Consider the following 23,365-nt stretch of genomic DNA (forward strand, 5'->3'; position numbering starts at 1 on the left):
ACATGTGCAAATTAGATACAATTTTAAAAGTCTAACTTAGTAAAAAGTTAGCAAATCAAATCCCACAATATATACCACAACCAAGAAGAATTTATCCTAGTATGCAAGGCTGGCTCAACATTCAAAAATCAATTAATGTAACCCACCACATCAAGAGACTAACAAAACTCACATGATTATATCAACAGCTACAGGAAAAGCATTTGATAAAGTCCAACACTCAGACATAATAAAAACTCTTGGTAAATTAGAAACAGAGGCGAATTTCCTCAACCTGATAAAGATCATCTACAAAAAAACCCTACAGCTAATGTCATACCTAATGGTGAAAAATGAGTTTTCCTGCTAACATGAGAAACAAGGCAAGGATGTTCCCTCTCACTATTCCTTTTCATCATACTGAAATTCCTATCTAATGCAGTAAGACAAGAAAAGGAAATAAAAAGAATACAGATTATTAAGAACAAAAGTGTCTGCAGAAGACATGATTGTCTATGTAGAAATTCTGAAAGAACTAACAGAAGAACTTCAGGAATTAGTTCTTTTTTCAAGATCTTCCTATAAAGTTCAAGAACTTCAAGACTTCCTATAAAGCTATAGCAATCAAGACTGTGGGTGGGCAAAAGAACCAATAAATAGATTAGTTCAGGTTGCAGAATACAAGGCTAATATACATAAAAGTCAATCACTTTCCTATATACACCTGTAAGTGGAATTTAAAATTAAAACACAATACCATTTTCATCAGTATACAAAAAAATGAAATACTTAAGGATAAATCTAGCAAAATATATACAAGACATATATGAGGAAAATTACAAAACTGATTAAAGAAATCAAAGAACTAAATAAATGAAGAGTTATTCCATGCTCTTGGACAGAAGACTACATATCTGTCAAGATGTCAGTTCTGCCGGGCGCGGTGGCTCACGCTTGTAATCCCAGCACTTTGGGAGGCTGAGGCGGGCGGATCACGAGGTCAGGAGATCGAGACCACAGTGAAACCCCGTCTCTACTAAAAATACAAAAAAATTAGCCGGGCGTGGTGGCGGGCGCCTGTAGTCCCAGCTACTCAGAGAGGCTGAGGCAGGAGAATGGCGTGAACCCGGGAGGCGGAGCTTGCAGTGAGCCGAGATTGCACCACTGCACTCTAGCCTGGGTGACAGAGCGAGACTCCGTCTCAAAAAAAAAAAAAAAAAAAAAGATGTCAGTTCTTCCCAAATAGATTAAATGTAATCCCCACCAAAAAACCCCAGCAAGTTACTTTGTAGATACTGACATACTGACCCTATATGGAGACTCGAATAGCCAACACAATACTGAAGAACAAAGTCATGAGATTGACACAACCTGACTTCAAGACTTGCTATAAAGCTATAGCAATCAAGAGTGTGGGATGGGCAAAAGAAATGACAAATAGATCAGTGGTAAATAATCAGAGCCCAGAAATAGGCTCCCACAAATATAGTCAACTGATCTTTAACAAAGAAGCAAAACCAATTCAATGAAAAAAGGATAGTCTTTTCAACAAACCATGCTGAAACAGCTGGACGACCAAATGCAAAAAAAAAAAAAAAAAAAAAAAGAATCTAGACATAGACCTCACAGCCTTCACAAAAATTAACTTAAAATGGATCATAGATCTTAACATAAGAAAAAAAAAAATAAAGCTCCTAGAAAGTAACGTAAGAGAATATCTAGATGACCTTGGGTACAGCAATGACATCTTAGACACATCATCAAACTATAATCCATGAAAGAAATAACTGATAACTGGACTTCATTAAAATTAAAAGCTTCTACTCTATTAAAAAAACCATCAAAATAATAAGACAAGCGATAGACTGGGAAAAATAAGCTCAGAAGACATATTCAATAAGGACTGTTACCAAAAACATACAAGGAACTCTTAAAATTGAATAATAAGAAAACAACCTGTTTTTAAAAATGGGCAAAAGACCTGAACAATCTCACCAAAGATATACAGATGGCAAATAAGTATATGAAAAGACGTTCAACAGCTTATCTAATAGGGAAATAGAAAGTAAAACCACAAAGAGATACCACTACACACCTATCTGAATAGTCAAAATTCAATTCACTGACAACAATAAATGCTGGCAGGATGTGGAGGAACAGAAACTCGTTCATTGCTGGTGGAAATATAAAATGATACAGCCACTAGAAGATAACTGGCAGTTTTTTACAAAACTAAACAAATTCTTACCATACGATCCATTAATTACACTCCTATTTACCCAAAGAAGTTGAAAACATATGTCCACAGAAAAATCTGCACACAGATGTTTATAGCAGCTGTATTCATAATTGCCAAAACTTGGAAGCAACCAACATGTCCTTTGGTAGGTCAATGGACAAATAAACAGAATAGCCAAACTTTACACTATGGACCATGAGTAATAACAATGTGTCAGTGTAAGGTCACTGATCGCAACAAATGCACCACTAATGCGAGACACTGATAGTGGTGCAAGTCCTGCATATGCTGGGGGAGGAAGTGTTATGGGAAATCTCTGTATTTACCATTAACTTTTGCTGTGATCCTAAAACTGTATAAAACATAGCGTTTCTCTAAAACCAGAAAAGTGACAAGTAAAATTATCTGTACTTGATATCTTAAGTAAAAGATTTTCCCTAAAACATAGAATTTTTAAAACAGAGAAGAAAAAGACCAAAAAATAAAAAAATAAAAAACACAGAGAGAGAAAATGGGCAGGGGATACAGTAAATTACCTGTAAATACATGAAGATGCCCAACCTCACTCACAAGAGAAACATAATTAAAACTATGATGAAATAACATTTTTATGAAATTGGCAAAAAGACAAGTTTGAAAACACATACTAACAAAGCAAAGATGAAGTAAGTTGGCTCTGTGTGCTGCTGGCAACAATGCAAATGTCATTATGTAGTAAGATTATGTAGGCATTTACCCTTTGACACAGCAATCCCATTTCTAGAGATTTATATTTCCCTAAGACACAGACACAAAAATACAAAATAACAATTGCATATATTCCCTGTAGCTCTTTTAGTGGCAAGACTGAAATAACCTAAATTCTCCACTAATAGAAGACCGGTTGAATAATGTACCATACAATCACACAATGAAATACTATGTAACTATAAAAAAGCTTAAGATATAGCTTTGCATACTGCTATAGAATGATCTCTGGTACAGTGTTAAGTTAAAAAAGCAAGGTGAAGAAAAATGTATATAGTAATGCTACCTTTTATCTAAGAAAAAGAAAAAAGATTATATATACACTAATTTGTGTGTGCATATATATGTATGTAAATACTAAATATATATATTATATGTGTGTATTAAAACAGCAGGATTACCCAAAAACTAATAAATGTGGTTACCTATAGGGAAAAGGGTACAGCAATCATGGGACAGAAGTTAGACTTTTCTGAATGTAAAACTGTTTTGTAAATTTAGCTTTGAAATCATGTAAACATTTTATGTAATTAAAAAATGAAAGAAAAAAATCTAAAAACTTCAAAATTACTTTTAATTATCTGATTATTTCAGTTAACCCAACTAAGTATCAATTTGGTGGTTTAACCACATAGAGAAGACGTGTTTCAAGTAACTTAAAATATACGAATTTGACTATATATTCCTAATAGTCAGATTTAACAATATTATCTTAATAGGATATTTCTTAAGAACTATATAGAAACCTTAAGTTCAGCTCAGTATAACACTATTAGCAATAATATAGTTGTTATTCTGAAACTATTAAATGTCATGTAAGGTCAAGCAAATGAATAATGTCAACAGGGACCAAAATTTTCAGCAGAAGAGAAAAATCATACAACTAATAAAATCAAAGTTAAGTCCTGCAGTCCAAATCTGAATTATTTGAATTCATGTTTGTTTGTTTTTAAAAAGAAGATCTATATGAATTTCCTAGGTATACCTACAGAAAAGCCCCAAAGACAATGACTAATCTAGTGGTAAAAGCTTTCAAGTACTCTCCAAGTTTTTTGAGGAAAATGGCTGATTCCACATATACAGTACGAAATACACAATGTGCTGGGAATACGTGATCTTCGTAGAAACAAAGAAACTACAGAGGATTACTAAAGTGGTGTCAAAACAACATGATATAACCGGACTTCATTCAAGTTGAAAGACATTTTGAAAGACACCACAAAAAAAAAATAAAAAGGCAGGCTGCACACTGGGAAAATGTATTTGCAATACATATATCTCACAAAGGATTGGTATACAGAATATTACAAATTGGTAATAAGACAAAGAGCCTAATTTATGAGCAAAAGATGTTAACAAATAAACAATTAGCCAATAAAAGATATACATAAGATCAAAAATAGCCAATAAACATATGAAAAGATGTTCAACATCACTAACCATCAAGAAATGAAAATTAAAACTACTATATACCCACTTGAAGGGCTAACATGAAAAAGACCAACAATGCCAAGTGTTGGTAAGAATACAGAGAGAAACTTATTCAGTGTAGGTGGAGATGCAAAATGGAACAACCACTTCAGAAAACTGTTCAGCAGTTTCTTATAAAGTTAAAAATATACATAAGACACAGTTCTACCCCTAGATATTTACCAAAAGAAAACTTTTCCACACAAAAACATATATACACATGTTGATAGCAGCTTTATTCATAATAGCTGAAAACTAGAAACAACCCAAATGTCCATCCATTGGAGAATGGCTAAACAAATTTTGATATATCCATCTAATAGAACATGAATCAGCAATAAAAGGAATGAACTACTGACATATGCAACAATGTGGTTGAATTTGGAAAGTACTATGCTGAAAGAATCAAGACATGGGAATATACATGATTCCATTACAGTGACAGATCAGAGGTTACCAGGAGTGAGTTTGGGAGGTGACTGACGACAAAAAGGCATGAAGATATGTTTTGGGTTGACAGACATGTTCTGTATCTTAACTGTGGTGGTAGTTACACAGGTGGCACATCTGTCAAGACTCAAACTGTATACTTAAAATGGGTGCATTTCAATGTTTGAACATTATATTTCAATAAAATAAATAAAAAAAAGGCTCAGGATCCAATACAAAGATCACCCACAAGCTAAGGAAGGGACATCTGGACATAAAAATACTAATAGTGAAAATGGATTACAGTTAGAGAAATCAGTAAAAACTCATGGTTAGCTTAATACAGATAACAGATGGTCAATAGAAATATTTATATATACCAGTTAGTATACACGCATATATTTATTTGCTCTGCTAGCTGAGAGGTCCTAAAAGAAACAATACCCCAGTAGCACAAACACAGCTAACGCCCAGGTTTCGGTTACTAATACCATTCTGCAATAAAAGAAACCAGGGCACATGCACATGCTCATTCCCTTGCTGTGTGTGCCAGTGTGCAAATGTCTCAGAATACTAACCCTTGGAATTCAGTTATCAGGCCGTGAGGAAGCCCAAGCTATCCAAGTGAAGAGACCACATAGAGACAAACAGAGGCCTCTAGCTGACAGCCGGCATCGACTGCCAGACAGGTGAGTGAATAAACCTTCAAGTGATTCCAGCCTACGTGCTTCCAGTACATCAACTGAGGCCCACAGATCAAGAGAAAAGACATCCCTGCTGTGCCCTTTCTGAATTCCTGACAGAATTTGAGCACATAATAAATGGTTGTTTTACGTCAAGGAATAACAACTGGAACAACTCTTAATGCTATCAAAGAATACATTTGCAGATCATACTAGGCTAAAACTTAAAAGTTTTTTCCATATAAAATGAAAATATATAGCTATGTTAGAAAATCACCATAATTATCTCCGTACTACATATTCATTACCAAATTTCTACAGTGGTAGATACACTGTATCTCTACTTATACTCTTATCCTTCTAAGCCTTTTGAAATAAACAAACAACACTCATTTGATCTATTTACCCCTACAGTGATCAGCTTCCTAAATTTTTACTTTGGTGACTTTCTACTATTTCTATTTTGCATTTAAACTATGTTTTATTATTTCCAAAGAATTTTATACGTACTTCTTCACTTGGTTCTCATCATAATTTGTGATAAACTGGGGCAGGTACATCTATCCTACAAGTTAAAAGACAAAGTCAAGAGACTTACTCAAGATATAGTTAGTAACAATGTTAAGGCCTTGTAACTTAAAAGTCCTCCATTGCAGGAGTCCTGCTAATTCTAACAGCTACAGTATTATCCCTTCCCCTAGAGTCAGTGCCATTTTTTTTTCTCATCTAGTCAGAAATATCAAGATGCAGAAAAAGAACAAGGTAAGGCCAAGTGCAGTGGCTCACCACTGTGATCTCAACATTTTTGGAGGCTGAGGCAGGAGGATTGTTTGAGCCTGGGAGGTGGAGGCTGCAGTGAATCATGTTTGCATCACTGCATTTTAGCTCGGGAGGGAGAGCAAGACTCCGTGTCAAGAAAAAAAAAAAAAAGAACAAGATAGGGGATGTCAGGGGGCAGTAAGAGAACTGAGGAGGCAACTGTGAAACAAAACTAATAATTGCATGGGCATTCTAGGAGGTACAGTTTCCAGAGACAGTAAACTTCATAATAGAAATACATTTTCAATTCAGTATAAGACACCTGGAATAGGTAGGTTTAAAGTTGGATAATCAACTTGAGATCCACCTATAGACTGAGAATTGAAAAAGTAATCTGACTGTAGTCATCTTAAATAAATTCAGGATAAATATCAAGTCTAAACAAATGATCTGTTTGAAGGTAAGCAATTAGGTTGGGGTGGGGCAGGAAACATAAACAAATGACAGAAATGGTCCTTTGAAAAAATAGTGGACAAGGCAAAGAGAACAACATTGTGAAGTCTCAAAAGAAAAACCTCGAGGTGGAAAAGAAAAAAAACAAAACCTCTAAAAATTACTTTTTCAGGAACCAGAAAAAGTTATTAAAATAACGGGTTAAGAAAAAGTATTTAACCAGTTGAAATAATTAACATTTAGAAAATTAATATCAGTTAAAATATTATTCCAATTGTTGTTTTTGTTTTGTTTTGTTTTTTTGAGACAGAGTCTTACTCTGTCACCCAGGCTAGCATGATAGCTCACTGCAACCTCCGCCTCCCAGGCTCAAGTAATTCTCTTGCCTCAGCCTCCCGAGTAGCTGGGATTATAGGCATGAGCCACCACACCTGGCTAATTTTTGCATTTTTAGTAGAGACGGGGTTTCGCCATGTTGGCCAGTCTGGTCTCAAACTCCTGGCCTCAAGTGATCTGCCCACCTCAGCCTCCCAAAGCGCTAGGATTACAGGCATGAGCCACCGCACTCAGCTATCCCAATTGTTTTAATATTGTATATGAGGATGAATAAACAACAACAAAAAACACCACTTTAAAAACAAAGATCATGAAAAAGTTCTGGAAATGAATGGTGGTATCAGTTGCATAACAGTGTAAATGTACTTAATGCCAATAAACTGTGCATCAAAAAATTGTTAAAATAGTAAATTTTATGTGTATTTTACCACAATAAAAAAATGAAAATAAAAACAAAGATCAATAAAGAAAAATAAACTTAGACCACTGCTCTTGCCCATTTGCTCTGACGTAAGACTTAGGTAAGCAATACTCACAGGGCACCTCTAACTCCTAAATTAGGTATCTTCCCACAGTGACGAATTATCTAATTCTTTCTTGAATGCAGCCACAAAGCTTCTACTAAGAGATAAGGATGCCCTACAGCACCTGTATGTCTCCATCATCAATAAATGCTTGAATATTCTTCCTGACTATATTTAGGGGTCTAATTTTGCTTTCAAAGCTAATTTATCTTTTGTGCTCAAATTCCATAAAATAACAAGTCTCTGTCATACAAAATGAAAATACGATTCCATTTTAATCTGAAAACCTCTACTGATTAAATGCAACTATTTCCTACTGACTACCTCAAATAAGCCTCTCACTTTTCAGTTCCACTGTATTAAGTCTGATTCACATCACCTAGACCAGCCCTTTCCAACAGAAACATGATGCAAGCACTTAAGTAATTTTACAATTCCTTATTGTAACATTAAAAATAAAAAAGATAAGGGTAAAATTAAAATATTGATAACATTATTTAACCCAGCATATCCAAAATCATTGTCCTCTCAACATATAATCTACATTTTAAAATTTGAGGTACTTTACTTTCTTTTCATACTAAGTCTCTGAAATTCACTATGTATTTTATATTTATAGCACACTTCAATTCAGACTACCCACATTTGACAGCACAGACCTTAGATCAGCGGGGGTTCTCAATCATGGCTGCATATCAGAACCACTTTCCATTAATTCAGTAAGTGAACTTACTATTACTAGTTCCAGGGTCTGGAGGTAAACTGGCGAGCAAGACAGATCTCAGCATGTCTCTTTCCTCTATTGCTAAACTGTGAGTTTGGTACACAAGACCACTGATAATCTGGTCCTAATCTACTTCAGCCTTCATCTCACATCCACATGTTATCATTTTTATAACCTAGGCACACAGCTTCACAAGTTTCTCAAACACATTAGTCCTTTAAAACTCCTTACAGTTCTTGTGTTGGTTTTCTCTTCTTCCCTCCCCTCTGACACCCCGTCAATCCTTCAACACCAGTCCAAGTGTCATTTTCCCTGAAGCGTTCCTGGTTCTCCAGGTAATTACTTACTCTCTCCATTGTGCATTTTGCTCATATCTTTCTGACACACTATCACATGCTACAGAATTACAAGTTATCCATTTATGAATTTGATAACCACAAGATTAGGGGTTAACAGCCTCATAATTCAGACACACTGGAGTTGACATCAGTGACAGAGAAGAGGAGGAATTACAGCTAATTTGCTCAAAATCACACCCATTCTATCTTAGCTATGCCTATGTAATCTATTCCACAGTTGCCCTTACCTAACACAGGCCTGATCTTCCTACAGAAATTCATTACATGAAGATCAACAGTCACGTGTTGCAGCAGGAATGCACCACAAAAATGATCAGTATCTATTACCTGTCACATATAACACTAAAAATAATTAATACCGTGCCAGTGGCTCATGCCTGTAATTCTAGGACTGTGGGAGGCTGAGGCAGGTGGATCACAAGGTCAGGAGTTCAAGACCAGCCGGCCCAACATGGTGAAACCCCGTCTCTACTAAAGATACAAAAAATTAGCCAGGCGTAGTGGTGCACACCTGTAATCTCAGCTACTTGGGAGGCTGAGGCTGGAGAATTGCTTGAACCTAGGAGGCAGAGGTTGCAGTGAGCAGAGATCACGCCATTCCACTCCAGTCTGGAAGACAGGGTGAGACTCCGTCTCAAAAGAATACTAATAAATAAGGCCGGGCGCGGTGGCTCACGCTTGTAATCCCAGCACTTTGGGAGGCCGAGGCGGGCGGATCACAAGGTCAGGAGATCGAGACCACGGTGAAACCCCGTCTCTACTAAAAAATACAAAAAAAATTAGCCGGGCGTGGTGGCGGGCACCTGTAGTCCCAGCTACTCGGAGAGGCTGAGGCAGGAGAATGGCATGAACCTGGGAGGCGGAGCTTGCAGTGAGCCGAGATTGCGCCACTGCACTCCAGCCTGGGCAAAAGAGCAACCCTCTTTCCTCCGTCTCAAAAAAAAAAAAAAAAAAAAAGAATACTAATAAATAATAATTAATATCCTGGTGTCCCAGGTTTCTAACAGTTCTGTTTAAGTTTAGATAGTGTATCATCTAAAACCTGATCACTGTTGAAATTTGCAACTCTATCCCTTAGGTATACACGATGCTCAGTGCCTTTGAGGGCTTTCTCATCTAGGGAAAGCAAGAATCAGGCTTTAAATTTCTTAACAAAATGCCAACTTTACTGTACTAACTTTATTTGATGAACATAAAAACCTTTATGATAAACAACACACTTACATTCAGTTATCTGTCAACAACCTAAATCTCCAAGGCTGATGTTCATCTTCTATAAGAGCCTAAAGACAATTTATATTAGAAAAAGCTAAGCGCCATTTCAGTACCAGTATATACCATTTATTATGCACATGTCATCATGGAATAGTAAATCATTTACATGTATATTCTTCACAGCAACATGGACAGCCAGCATTTCCATTTTACGGATAAGGAGACAAGAAGAGTTTAACAATTCCTAAAGTAATATGCTCTAAATATGGATTCCAGATGTTTGCTCCTTATACTAATAACAATTCATCTAGTAGTATGCTAGAGTCAGTCTGTACTGACTCATAAGAGCTGATTTAAACTTTTAGGAATTCTGGAAGCCACTGTTAAACACAGCCATGATTAAACAAATAAACTGTATTAAAAACAAAGGTAATAATTACTCAGAACTCATAGTAAATTTTACTCCTGAGGTTATTTACATTTTGTGTGTCTGTTTATAATATACATAATGGGAACACTGTATACAATGTCACTTAGCATCTCTTCCCAACTATGCATCTGTCAGTGATGTCTTTGAAAGCTTGAAACTGACCATGGTGGGAGTATTTACATAAAAGAACTGGCAAACCCTAGAAAGCATGGCTTTCTTTTTTTCAGAGTAGCAGTACATTTACCAGCAGACCGCTGAGGCATCTGTTATTCTGAATCAATAGGTTATTTCAAAATGTAATACACATGCTTAGCCCCAACCCAGAAATTCTGATTCAGTAGATTAGGGGTGGAATATTGGCATGTGTATTTTGAAAAAGATCTTCCCTCAAAAGGAATTTTGATAAAAACCTCCAGCTGAGAACTATTTAAGATTTTTAAGACTGTATCACTGTATAACATTAGACACTAGAAAACTAAATACTTGAAACTGTATTATAAGAAATAAGTTTCACAAATTATAATATTGTCAGGGCTTTTTTACCATGGGTCAAAAACAGCCGCAAAAAACTTCTACATACCCTAAGTGATCCAGGAAGTTGTTGCTTATACAATTCAGTAACTTGCATAAAAAGACTATAATAGAAGACAACTGGATATCCACACGCAAAAGAATAAGGCTGAACCTTTACCACATCATAAATAAATATTAGCTCAAAATGCATCAAAGAATTAAATATAAGAGCTAAAACCATAAAATGCTTCAAAGAAAACATAGATGTAAATCTTTGTGACCCTGGACTAAACAATAGTTTCTTAGATGACATCAAAAGCACAAACAAGCAACAATAATAACAAAAAAAAACAAAAACAGGTAAGTCAGATTCCATCAAATTAAAAATTTATATGCTTTAAAGGACACCATCAAGAATGTGATGACAACACACAGAATGGGAGAAAAGATCTGCAAGTTACACATACGATAAGGGACTTGTATCCAAAATAAAGAGAACACTTATAACTCAATAATAAAAAGACAACCCAATTCTTAAAATGGGAAAAGAATCTCCAAAGAAAATATACAAATAGCCAATAAGCACACAAGAAGATGCTCAACATCATTAGAATCCAAAATGCAAATCAAAACCACAGTTAGATCATCATTTCACACCCACCAGGATGGCTATAATCAAAACGTTAGACAACAAAAGTGTTGGTGATGATGTGCAGAAACTAGAACTTTCATATGCTGTCAACAGTGTGAAATGAAACAGCCACTTAATGAAAGTCTAGCAGTTCATTAAAAGGTTAAACACACAGTTACCGTAGAACTTGTCAATTCCACTCCTCAATATAAACCCAATAGAAATAAAAACATATCCATATAAAAACTTGTACATAAATGTTCATAGCAGCATTATACACAAGAGTCAAAAAGTAGAAAAAGCCCAAATATCCATCACTGATGAGAGGATAAACGAAATGTGATATTTTCAATACAATGTAATATTGTCTGACAAAAATAAGGAATAAAATACTGATGCATCCCATACTCTTTAATGAAACTTGAAAAAGTATGCTAAGTGAAAAAAGCTAGTCACAAAAAAACATGTTTTATTATTCCATTTATATGAAATATATAGGCAAATCTCTAGACAGAGAAAGAGGATTTACTGGTTGCCTAGGACGGCTGGCTAGGAGGGCGACTGCTGAAAAGTTTGGAGTTTCTTTACGGAGCAATGAAAATATTCTAAAATTGACTGTGGTGATGGTTTCACAACTCTAATAATATACTAAAAAACCACTGAGGCGTACACTTTTAATGAGTGAACCATATGGTATGTGAAATATGGTATGATAAATTTCTAGAAAAAAATTAGCTCTGGGAAAGATTTCCATTCCTGACAAACACTTGTTTTCTTTTATTCAATGAACTACATTATAAATTTTATTTCTCTTGGCTTCACTGCCAACAAATTCACAGCTAAAATTTGTGGTCATATGTGCTTTCTTTTACCTCAACTTTCTAGTTCAGTTTGTTAACCCCATGTGTTTTGCTTTCATTGTTTTAATTTGTAAGTGTTCTACTGCAAGCCACTTCAATCTTTCTTGGAAGCAGATGTGATGGCTGGCTGAATTCTGAAAACTTAAAGATACTCATGATCCTCGTCAAGGAACAAAATCCCTACTAAGTTCAGCTTGAGTTCTGCCAACTAATCCCTCTCATTTTAACTACCATAAAGAACTGAACCAATCACAGTTTTCCCAGGGGACTCTTTCCCTCTAAATTACATTATCCATATAGAACATTATAATGCCATATTACACATTTCCCATATATTTAGCACACAAATAATATTTAAAATGAAACTTAAATTAACAAATCACTACTGAAGTTTAACTTTGTTTTGGGAAATTCAATCCTACCCTAACAGGTGAGGATGACTCCTCTGTATTTCGTTTCTGGGGCTCAGTGTCCACATCTTGGCGCTTGTTCTTCATTCTTTCTCTAAGATCCCCTGTAGGTCTTTCTGGTGACCTTTGAACCAAAACACAGAAACAAAACAAAAAACGAAACAACAAAAATCTATATTTATATATTAATAACATTTTATAAGAATGTATTTACAGAAATAACCTCACAAATCTCAATACACTTTTTCTAACTGACCCTGACTCCTAAATTTCTGAAAAATTTCACCTTAAATATTAATATGCAAAACACGAGCAACACTTACAGTTTTTCTCCCAATAACAATCAAAATGTATATGTTAAATTCCACGAAGTGGCAGGACTGGTGATGTGAATAAGAAATTATATGTGAACTGAGAAAAAGGAACTAATAGCTTGACTTGTTTTCCCATTAATCACATAAATATATTAGTTACATGTGGGAGTAAAATGTAGTAGTAACACAAAGTTTTAAACTACAAAGTTGCAAAATTAATCTAGAGGTAGCAGCATTATCATCTATACATGAAAGATATAAGAAGATATTACAAGAAATAAGTTTCTTGTATACACATGCCTGTGGCTGGATGCAACATCAACAACTGAGAAAATATTTTATGTACCTTAAGTAAGAATCAAAGCAAATATAGGAGCTTTAAAATTTATCTTAAATTTTAAATTATTTCAGAATAAAGATAAAAGTTTCAAGGCAATTTTACAACAGTGATTTTCATATTCTGCTGTAAATTTTTTAGCTAAAGGAAAAATACATATTTATATGCAATAGTGATAACGCTTTATTATTTATACTAGAAATTTGACATTATATGGCTATGCAATTATTTTCACTATCAGTGGGAAAAAACAAAGGAGAGATGGAAAATAGCCTTTAAAGACTATTTCTAGAACACCTTTAAAACAGGGCAAAAGAAGTTAAGGAATGCTCTGTTCCTCTTTGACTACCAAAAAGTACTATATATAAAAAAGATATAAACAAATCACATAAATATTCACATCTATTTCAAGCAGTCATTGAGCAATCAAATCAATTCCTTGATTTTATGAATATAAATCATAAGGTTAGTAAAGACATAATTTGAGTTAAATCACTTTAAAGGATCTCATTAATGTTTACATGCACATGTAATAGATTTATATTAAATGTTTTAACAGTTAAAGCTAAACTTGAAACTGGAATCTCCTACTAAGAACCAGTACTTAAGTGCTCTAAATTATAATTATGATGTACATGTAAATCCTATGTGCGCTGGTTTCCTTTATATAATAAAACAGTTTAGTATGAACTTGTTTCTATCCTAAACAGCACCCAACAGAATGAATGTTTTACATACAGCGAATTCTCAATTAATTACGTAAAAGTCTTGTATATAAACATATAAATAAGCATTTTGTAAAATACATTGCTTTTCTTATCTTTGACTTGCATTATGAACTATGTTTCTCCTCCTGACAAAAAAAATGCACAAATACGAAAGAAGTTATCAGATGGAAAAACACACACAAAATAGCAAAATTATAATAAATATCCTTTATTCTAAGTCTAGTAATGACATTATTTTTTCCCATTTTAGACAAATTTCTCTGACCATTTTTCTCAAAATGATTTCTTGAATAAAAATTCTGAGTCAGCTAATAAACTTCAAAGATAAATTTTAAAATGTATCAAAAGTATAGTATTAATAAAGCAAAACATTAAAATTATTGAAATAGTTTCACCAGGTATGTATCTACGTGTATATATACAAGTAAACACACATATACAATAAACACTAATTTTCCCACATTAACGGAAGTGACAAATGACAATCTAAATACAAATAAAACAGTATTCAGAATCACAAATAAACTAAAATGTACAATGTTTATGTGAAAAGGAAGTTGGCTAATGTTGAGGGTTTGAATTTTAAATTCTCCTAAACAAAATCTACCCATACACTACCCCCCAAAAAATCATCCAACTAAAAAAAAAAAAAAAAAAAAAATTCCAATTGCTAATGTTCAGTTTTCATAGTGTTGCTATGCTATAGCCAAAACAATGAGCGTAACCAATTTTGGATCTAGGTAAATTATTTGTTTACCGATCAAGTTAAAACTGTTTTTGTGACAAACTTTATGTATATTACATTTTTAAACACCATAAAATAATCATCATGAAGGAACCAAAAGAAAAATAAAAGGTCTTTATTAAGCAAGTTTAATCTAGCCAAGCCTTTATTAAAGGCAAAACGATGTTTGAAATATGGAGCACCTTCATCCACATATAAATACATATTTTCATTAACATACTGTGATAGGGGATTTGGCAAACGCATTTTAACCTATAGAATTTGTATAAAATCTGAATTCAGAACATCTTAAACAGCTAAAATTATACCCTATTTGAATTTTATGATTTTAAGAGTTAAAAATAGCCTCACTAAAAAGAAATTCAGACACCATGGAATTCTGCTGTCCTAAGCAGCAATTTAATACATAATTAGGGGGAAAAAAGTAAGCCATACACATATTACAAAAAGATCTACTGTCAAAACAAATAAATAATGAACAAGTAAGTTAATTTTAAAGCAAACATTTTATTAATCTTGAAAATAATAACAAAAAGATCTTGTCAATCTTCGATTACTGGTAAGACTACCACCAATATAGAAAATCTGACCAAATATACGGTTGTATTTCAGATTTTTATACTAGATAAATTACAAAAGCCATCTTCTAATAGTACATGAACAATTCAAAGTTCTCGGTTTACCTTCTATAATTGCTGCTATAACCTTTACCACGAGGTGAAGGGCCATGTACGAATCTACATGTGTTTCCATAGAGGCAGTTGCCAGTCTTCAGCCAGTTACGGCACTGTGTCTAAGAGACAGATATTACTATGTAAATTTCATATTTATTTCTGGAAAAAAAAATGCTAGCGGGACAAAATTAAAACAAATGCTACCAAAATTCCAGCTAACCTGTGATATATTACTCCCCAAATAATAAAAACTTCAGGAAAAAAATATGGAAAAACCCATAAACCTTATCACCCTTTTCACTTCTTTTTATAAAACACACTTTAAAAAATTTACTGAACAAACATTCCTACAATAAAACAACCTGTTCACCTTTATGATACAAATAAGCATCTCAATAATAGAATTCTAAGAGAACCCCTGTGACTATACTAGTGACAACTCACCTCTGCTGTACTGCCAGTGCTGGGTCCAAGCCTCTCAAATACACTGGGTCTTCGGGATGTGCTATCAGATATGGTCTTGGTATTTTCCACTGTGACCTTCCTTCTAATTTTTGACATTTTGTACTACTTTAACCAAAAAAGAAAGAGGCAAAACTGTAAAATTCTTCAGTTTTAAATAACTGAGCCCACAGCTTACAAGTAGATAAAACTATAGGTAACAGTGTAAAATTACAGGAGATTTTCCTTGGGTGATTAAAAAAAAAGAAGCATAGGAGAGGTCACAGGTAAACAGAGATAATATCTTCTAAACCATGCCTTACTGGTGAATTTATAACAGCTGTGAGATCTGTTGGCTAGAATTGTACCTCTTCTGCAGAGTGAACAAATATGATCCTACTCACACAGTGAAGTTTTCATAGTACAATCAACCTCAGAGATACAGTACAAAATGTTTACTTTATAAAAGTTACTTACAAAAATTGGTTCAAAATTTAGTAACTCAAAGTTGTTAACCACCAACTGGTTAACTGAAAAAGAGTTATGTTAAAGAAAATGGAAAAATAAAATTGGGTGAAAATTTTCATAGCAGAAATTATGTTTCATAAGTTTAAGGGACAACAGTAGTTATGTTCCAAAAATCAGGTTGAGAAAAATGAATGATATTTTAGTATTTTCTTTGCCTTACAGAAGTCAAAACAATCTGATCAAGCATATTTATTTTCCAGTAACACAAGAACAAAACAAAACAAAACTCAATGTTGAGAGAAACAACTTTCAAAACAGGATAGATTGTAGAACTAGAAAAAGTCAAGGTGTTTCTATAATCTATACCACACTGACATAAAATTCAAAGGTGTTAAAGGTAATTAACAGACTATTTTACCATTATTAGTATAAGAAAAAAGACAAATTGTAAAAATATTTTTATTTTATTTTACATTTAAGCTCTGTTAGATTTGTTGTAAACATAAAAATATTTTTTAAGGGCCAGGCACAGTGGCTCGCGCCTGTAATCCCAGCACTTTGGGAGGCCGAGGCAGGCGGATCATGAGGTCAGGAGATCGAGACCATCCTGGCTAACACGGCGAAACTCCGTCTCTACTAAAAATACAAAAAAAAAAAAAAAAAAATTAGCTGGGCATGGTGACAGGCACCTGTAGTCCCAGCTACTCGGGAGGCTGAGGCAGGAGAATGGCATGAACCCAGGAGGCAGAGCTTGCAGTGAGCCGAGATCACACCACTGCACTCCAGCCTGGGCGGCAGAGCGAGACTCCATCTCAAAAATATATATATATACATATATATATTTGTATATATATATATGTAAATAAAACATTCAAAAACTGAAACTATAGTAAAAATCTAATCCAATGACATAATTGGGTAATTCAACTAGAGATGCAAGTATCAGATAATGATAGTATATTATGACATTAGAAAACAATATTAAATTCTAGACCAAGATACAATCCAGAGTGTACACTACTGTGGGAAGAGGGTAGAAACTGCCTCATAAGGGAAAGGAAAAAAAACACCATACTATATCCTGCTTTATACAAACTAAATATTAGTTGAAATCTTATCAATCATCAAAAGTTACTAGAAAGAACCACAGCAGCTAAAAAAGTTTCATTTAGTCTCTATAAAGATCACAAATGTTCTTTAATGTGGTTTCAAGTAAAGACATATCACTTTAAAGGAAATTAAATCGTGGTAGTACCTAATTGAAACAGCAATAAAAAACTATAAACAGTGTTTGGTTCAATGAGGTACTTCAGGTCACATTTTTAAAAGAATCCAAAGACTAAGAACAACATATGATAAATAAATGATGGTGCATCAAGGAAGGAAAATATGAAATAATATATGGTGATTTTAAATTGGAAAATCCACATTCTTATTAATATAAAATGTAATAATTCTTTTGATATAATAGCAATTAATTTTTAGTGATTTTAAAAACAGAAGACCAGTGGAGAGCATCACATAAACAATAATTTGCTGCAACACAAAATCACTTAAATATTAATTGTTCTTCAAGTAAGGAACTACACACCAATTCTACATACTGGTGTTAGCATTATAAGATAATCTTTGATTTAATTTTTCTTAGACTCATTCTCAGCTGAAATGTGAACATACGGAGGGGAAGCTGGTAAAATTTCCTATGTCTATTTGATTTACTGAGCACAAAAAAACTGAAAGCTAAGAGAAGTGGAGCTGAGAAAGATCTAGAAAATATAGAGCTTTGATTGAGAAAAACACTTTTTTAACAATATATATCCAAGCATGATTCAATAATAAGTAAATGTATCACACAATGTATAAGAAGTTTGAGAAAAACATAGTTTCATTATATATTGCTATATTAATATACAAATATAGAGTGTAATCCTCAACCATTAATTCAATTTTTAAAACATTTCTTAATAAACAAAATTGAATAGGTTCCAAAATTTCCTTATTTGCTAGTTATGTAGAACTTAGAAAACAGGCACACCATCCCACCACACTGCCTCAAGTGGACTAACACTAATTTTTTATTTTTCCCTCCACTGTCACTGGAAATGAGTTAGTTCTGCCCCCAACATCTCTACTACCCCCAACATGCCTCCACTCCCACCAGTCTCCTTCAAAAAATTCAGGGGTAATGGTTTCCAGTTAGGACAACAGGCTATTTATTATCGTCCTTATCATACTTAAAACATTGGTCATCTATCATCTCCTTTCTTTTTATTTTTTGACGGTTCCAGGTATTAACTCTACAGTTTCTTTTTCTGCTCTGTCCTCTGTTGCTTGATTCGCACTACTCTCCTCCCTTGACCTATTGCTTTGCTGTTCTGAGAGCTTCTCTCCAATCCGAGACACCCTAAGACAAACTTTGAAGATTTCAAGGGTTGGACTTGCTATGAAAGACAATCAAGTGAAGACTAATGATCCACCTCCTCACCTCCCTCACCCTACCCCCATATTCTTTCCAGAGACAAAATTGCTTTTACCAGTGACATCAAGAACTATTCAAGATTCACCTACATAGTAATTATCCCAGGAATTTCACTTGCAGCTACTACTGTACTGAGTCTCCCAATTTAGGGAAGAAATGAAATTAAGTAAAAATGTGGCCAAGCACAGTGGCTCACGCCTGTAATCCCAGCACTTTGGGAGGCCAAGGTGGGCGGATCACAAGGTCAAGAGATTGAGACCATCCTGGCCAATAGATCGAGACCATCCTGGCCAACATGGTGAAACCCCATCTCTACTAAAAATACAAAAATTAGCTGGGTGTGGTGGCGCACGCCTGTAATCCCAGCTACTCGAGAAGCTGAGGCAGGAGAATCACTGAACCCGGGAGGTGGAGGTTGCAGTGAGCCGAGATCGCGCCGCTGCACTCCAACCTGGCAACAGAGGGAGACTCTTTCTCAAAAAAATAAAAATAAAAAAAAATAAAGATGTACTCTCCTTTTTCTCAGAGTCTAAGAGTACCAGACTTTGTCCTAAAGTAACACTGCATCTGAGTATGCGGTCTGGGTTACAGCGAGGTCCTGGACTTAACATTTAAAACAAGAATAATAATAACAACAATAATACACACATACACGTATTCTTAATAAAATGTTCTTTAATGTGATATATATGTGTGTGTGTGTAAAACGTCTGGTGAAAAAAGAAAAAAGTAGAAACTGAAGATTTCTAACTGAAAAAATTCTACTGATCATCCATGTAAAAACTTCCACAAGTAGTCAACAATAAAATGTTACTTAAATATTACTAATGAGACATTCGTGAGTTTGAATAAACAAAATACTTCATGCTTGTAAAGAACACAATATATAACTTTAAAAATCCCATTTGTCTAAAAATTTACACACTATCTATAATACAACAGAAAAACATTTTCTTTTTCATATATTAAAACTAAATGTTACCAACTAATGTGACAATTAGAATTTTCAATCCTATTTAAAACTTTGGGCCCATAAAGGAAAATGAACACCACAACAGTTAAAATGTAGATTTTAAGGGGGGGAAAACTTTTTCAAATTATGTCTGAACAGGCTGAACATGACAAGTAAATGCTTCAAAGTATATGAGAAAAATTAGAAACAATAAGATAAAAATGTAAATACTAAAGTCTTTCCTACCATAGAGAATAGAAATCGAGGTCATACCAATAACTTACTAATTTACTCTTCTATGAAGGTTTTCCTCTATTTTTGTTTTCAAATTATTATTTGGTTTAAGTTGCCATCACACTTCCACCCACATCATCAAGTCTTTCCCAAATATGAGCATTATCAAAGACAGAGTGGCACTAGTGAAAGTCTATTTCGTTATTTTCCTATTTCTCCTCTCCATTTGCAGAGTAAATGAATATCTGAAGTCTTTATAATCTCTTTTCAATTAAAAAAGAAAATGGAAAAAGAAAAAGAAAATCCGGGACACAAAGTTTGAGTCTATTAATAAAGACACAACAAAAGAGAGTCTTAAATGGGAACTGCTCCCTTGCTCCAGGAAACTTAGAATAACACTATACTCAGAAGGTTCACATTATAATTATGGCTGAGAAAGAAGAAGCATACAAAAGGGTCTCTTTTTGAATAATGACTCCAGAAGCTCAATTACAAAAATCTTGTCAATAAACACATATCCGTTCTAGTATCTTCACTTCAATCCATAATTAATTATCTTTTTCAGGTCTCATCTACTGGAAGCATAAGTGAAAGCATAACACTTTAATCTGGATGAGTAGCGGCATAATATTAGGAAAATTTCAAACAATTAGGCAATTAAAACTACATGAATGTACTAACTAGGATAAATCCTATACTCCGAATTTCTAAGATTAAAAAGGTGATACTAAAAATAAGGTATCTTCACATTTATACTTCATATTTTTAGAAAGAAAAAAATAAGTTCATTTGATGCATAGTTTGAGAGAATTTTTTAAAAAGAGCTTTCTAAAACAAACTTTCAGATTGCTTCCGTAAATTTAATGCTAAAACAATTCCAAACTAAATTCCAAACACAACTGACAGAACTAAGCTGACTACATAGGAATTAGCAAAGCAACACTGTAGTACTATGCAGAAAAAACAATTTGTTAAAAAGACTGTGCACAGAAAACATCATGCTGGTAGCTACTCTAAAGTGAAGTAAAAAGAACTGCATCATACAAAAATACAAAAAAAAAAAAGAACAGAAGACTCTTTCTATATCAACAGCAGTTAATGTTTCAACTACTACTAACAGCTGGAGAAACAGCTCCACCTCTATATGAAATGGAGTTGGGAGAGATGAGGAGGTGAGGAAGACTAACATCCACTGAAAACCAACTCTCTAAGTAAATGTAAGTTAAACAATGTGTTTCCTCTATGTAAATGCCAATGCATATTATAAATAAACACTGATAACTTATTACAATTTTAATAATTTGTAAAGATGTTAAGATACCATCCACTTGCTGGATTTTAGTATGTTAAATTCATACTACAAATATGAAAATCACATAAGCTTGCAAATCTCAAAATATGCAATGTTCATTTAAATGACCAGTAATCAGGAAGCCAGTAAGAGGCATACATTTGATAAAACTGAATCCTACTAGATGCACAGAGTGAAAACATTAGTTTCAGAGTGCAACTATTTTTAAAGCCACAATTGTTACAAGCTTGCATCAACTTTGATAGTCTCTAGTTGAAACTGTCATCTGTTACAATCTAAATAGTTGATTAAGAAATTAGAAATTATTTGAAAATCTACAGATTGTATTCACAAAACGCTCCAATATATTGTACTAAAGCCAGTAAATTTCAAATGTTACAGAACTAGATCCCGCTAATTGGCACCATATACCCATAGACTGAACTGCATAAGTATTTATTCTCCAACGGTATCGCAGACTTCGAAAACTTGAGGTGCAAAGATATTTTCCAAATTTTTTAAACTACTTTAAAAATCCAAAAATCTTAAGAGACTTCATACTCCCATAATTTTCAAAGTAGTTCGAATTACCTGAAAGCCCCATAGTATAACCAAATACCTTAAGACTACCCTTCACAAACAACATTTTACCAATATAATTCAAGTATTATCAACTCTAAATAATTTTCAAACCACATAAATTGCGTTAGCCTATTATAGAGAGGTAATGCCGCCAAACAGACTCTCTTCTTTCTATTCCACTTTCCCCCGTTTCTGACAGTTGCCAAAACTAACTACTTAAGGCATGTGAAGATAAAGTAGCACTCAATTCCCAGGACCTAAATCGTTATCACTGCTGAGGAAAAAAAAAAAAACAAGACCAATCACGAGTAAGATGTTTTTCTCTAACAGATCTGGAATGCGTATAGAGGAAGATTCTAAATTTAAGCCCAAATTGCTGCACCCTTCCATCGCACACAAATAGGAACACCATACAAGGGTTCCCGTGCTTACATCAAATGGTAACGAGGGGTACAGCCTATTGTCTGAGTCTACCTATTCCCCTTAGACAAATGCCAGAATCATAATCAGAGTAAGAAATTATGCCTGAGCACAGAGGGCTATTGCAGAGTTAAGGGTGGGATGCTCAAGGAAAGCTCAAAATCCCAGTGACTCAAGAGAAGATGGGGGGTAACCCGGGCCTCCGCATTCCGGGTCCGCCCAATGCCTTTCCCCAGATACCCACATCAATTCACAGAACGCTTACTTCCTCCCCAAGCTCCCTTTGCAAGTGCAGTCCGGAGGCACCACCGCCGCCGCCGCCGCTCCGAGGAGCGGGGGAGGCGACTCTCTGTCCCCGCGCCTGGACCCAGGAGGACGACGACGAGGAGAAAGCGGTGCGCGCGCGGTTCCCGGGAAGCGGCCCTTGGCTAGCGGGAGCTCCCGGAATGGCTGAGAAGCAGAACCCGCCTACCGCCTCGCCAGGGTCAAGCGAAACTGGGTCGTAGGAAGAAAAGTAACGAAGAGATTGTAGATTAAGAAAAGGCAAGAAAAACACTACCAGGCCGCTAGGAGGACCGCCTCAAAATGCCGCCGGAAGTCAGAGGTTTGCCCTGTTCCTCTATAGACCCAGGCAGCTTCCGGCCGTCAGATTAGTCGTCAGTGCGCAGACACCGCCCTCCGTGGACACGCCCTCTAGGCGAAAAGTCCCGTGCAAGCAGTGAGAGCGCGGCGGGACATGGAAATCGAATCTGTTCTCTGTGAGAGATCCTAGGAGAGGAAACCGGGAGCCCGGGAGAACTAAAATTCCCAATTAAAAGTGAATTTAAGTGAGTTTTCTCTTTTTATTACATAATTCCTTACCATAAACAGCTGTTGTAAATGCGCAAAATGCGGCATTTGTTGACAGTACCTAGAGCCATTCATTCATTCGTTCAACAG

General features: G+C 34.7%; 1 protein-coding gene across 8 annotated transcripts in view; it reads right to left on the minus strand.

Moving 5' to 3' along the window:
• Window positions 1-23,034, minus strand: part of ZC3H13 (zinc finger CCCH-type containing 13) — a 101,628-nt gene extending 78,594 nt beyond the window's left edge. For 4 of the 8 annotated variants that reach the window (XM_032150833.2, XM_032150829.2, XM_032150828.2 and 1 more), the window contains exons 1-4: window positions 22,692-23,012; window positions 16,004-16,129; window positions 15,569-15,678; window positions 12,774-12,885 (exon numbers count right to left, since the gene is read on the minus strand). In XM_032150833.2, the coding sequence (XP_032006724.1) occupies window positions 12,774-12,885; window positions 15,569-15,678; window positions 16,004-16,120 (339 nt within the window). In that variant the 5' untranslated portion in view covers window positions 16,121-16,129; window positions 22,692-23,012. Of the gene's footprint in view, window positions 1-12,773; window positions 12,886-15,568; window positions 15,679-16,003; window positions 16,130-22,691 lie in introns of all 8 variants that reach the window. The other 4 variants (XM_032150830.2, XM_032150824.2, XM_032150825.2 and 1 more) reach the window with 4 other exon arrangements.
• Between the last annotated feature and the right edge of the window lie 331 nt (window positions 23,035-23,365).

This window comes from Hylobates moloch, unplaced genomic scaffold, assembly GCF_009828535.3.
Source record: "Hylobates moloch isolate HMO894 unplaced genomic scaffold, HMol_V3 SCAFFOLD_4, whole genome shotgun sequence".
In the NCBI taxonomy this organism is placed as follows: domain Eukaryota; kingdom Metazoa; phylum Chordata; class Mammalia; order Primates; family Hylobatidae; genus Hylobates; species Hylobates moloch.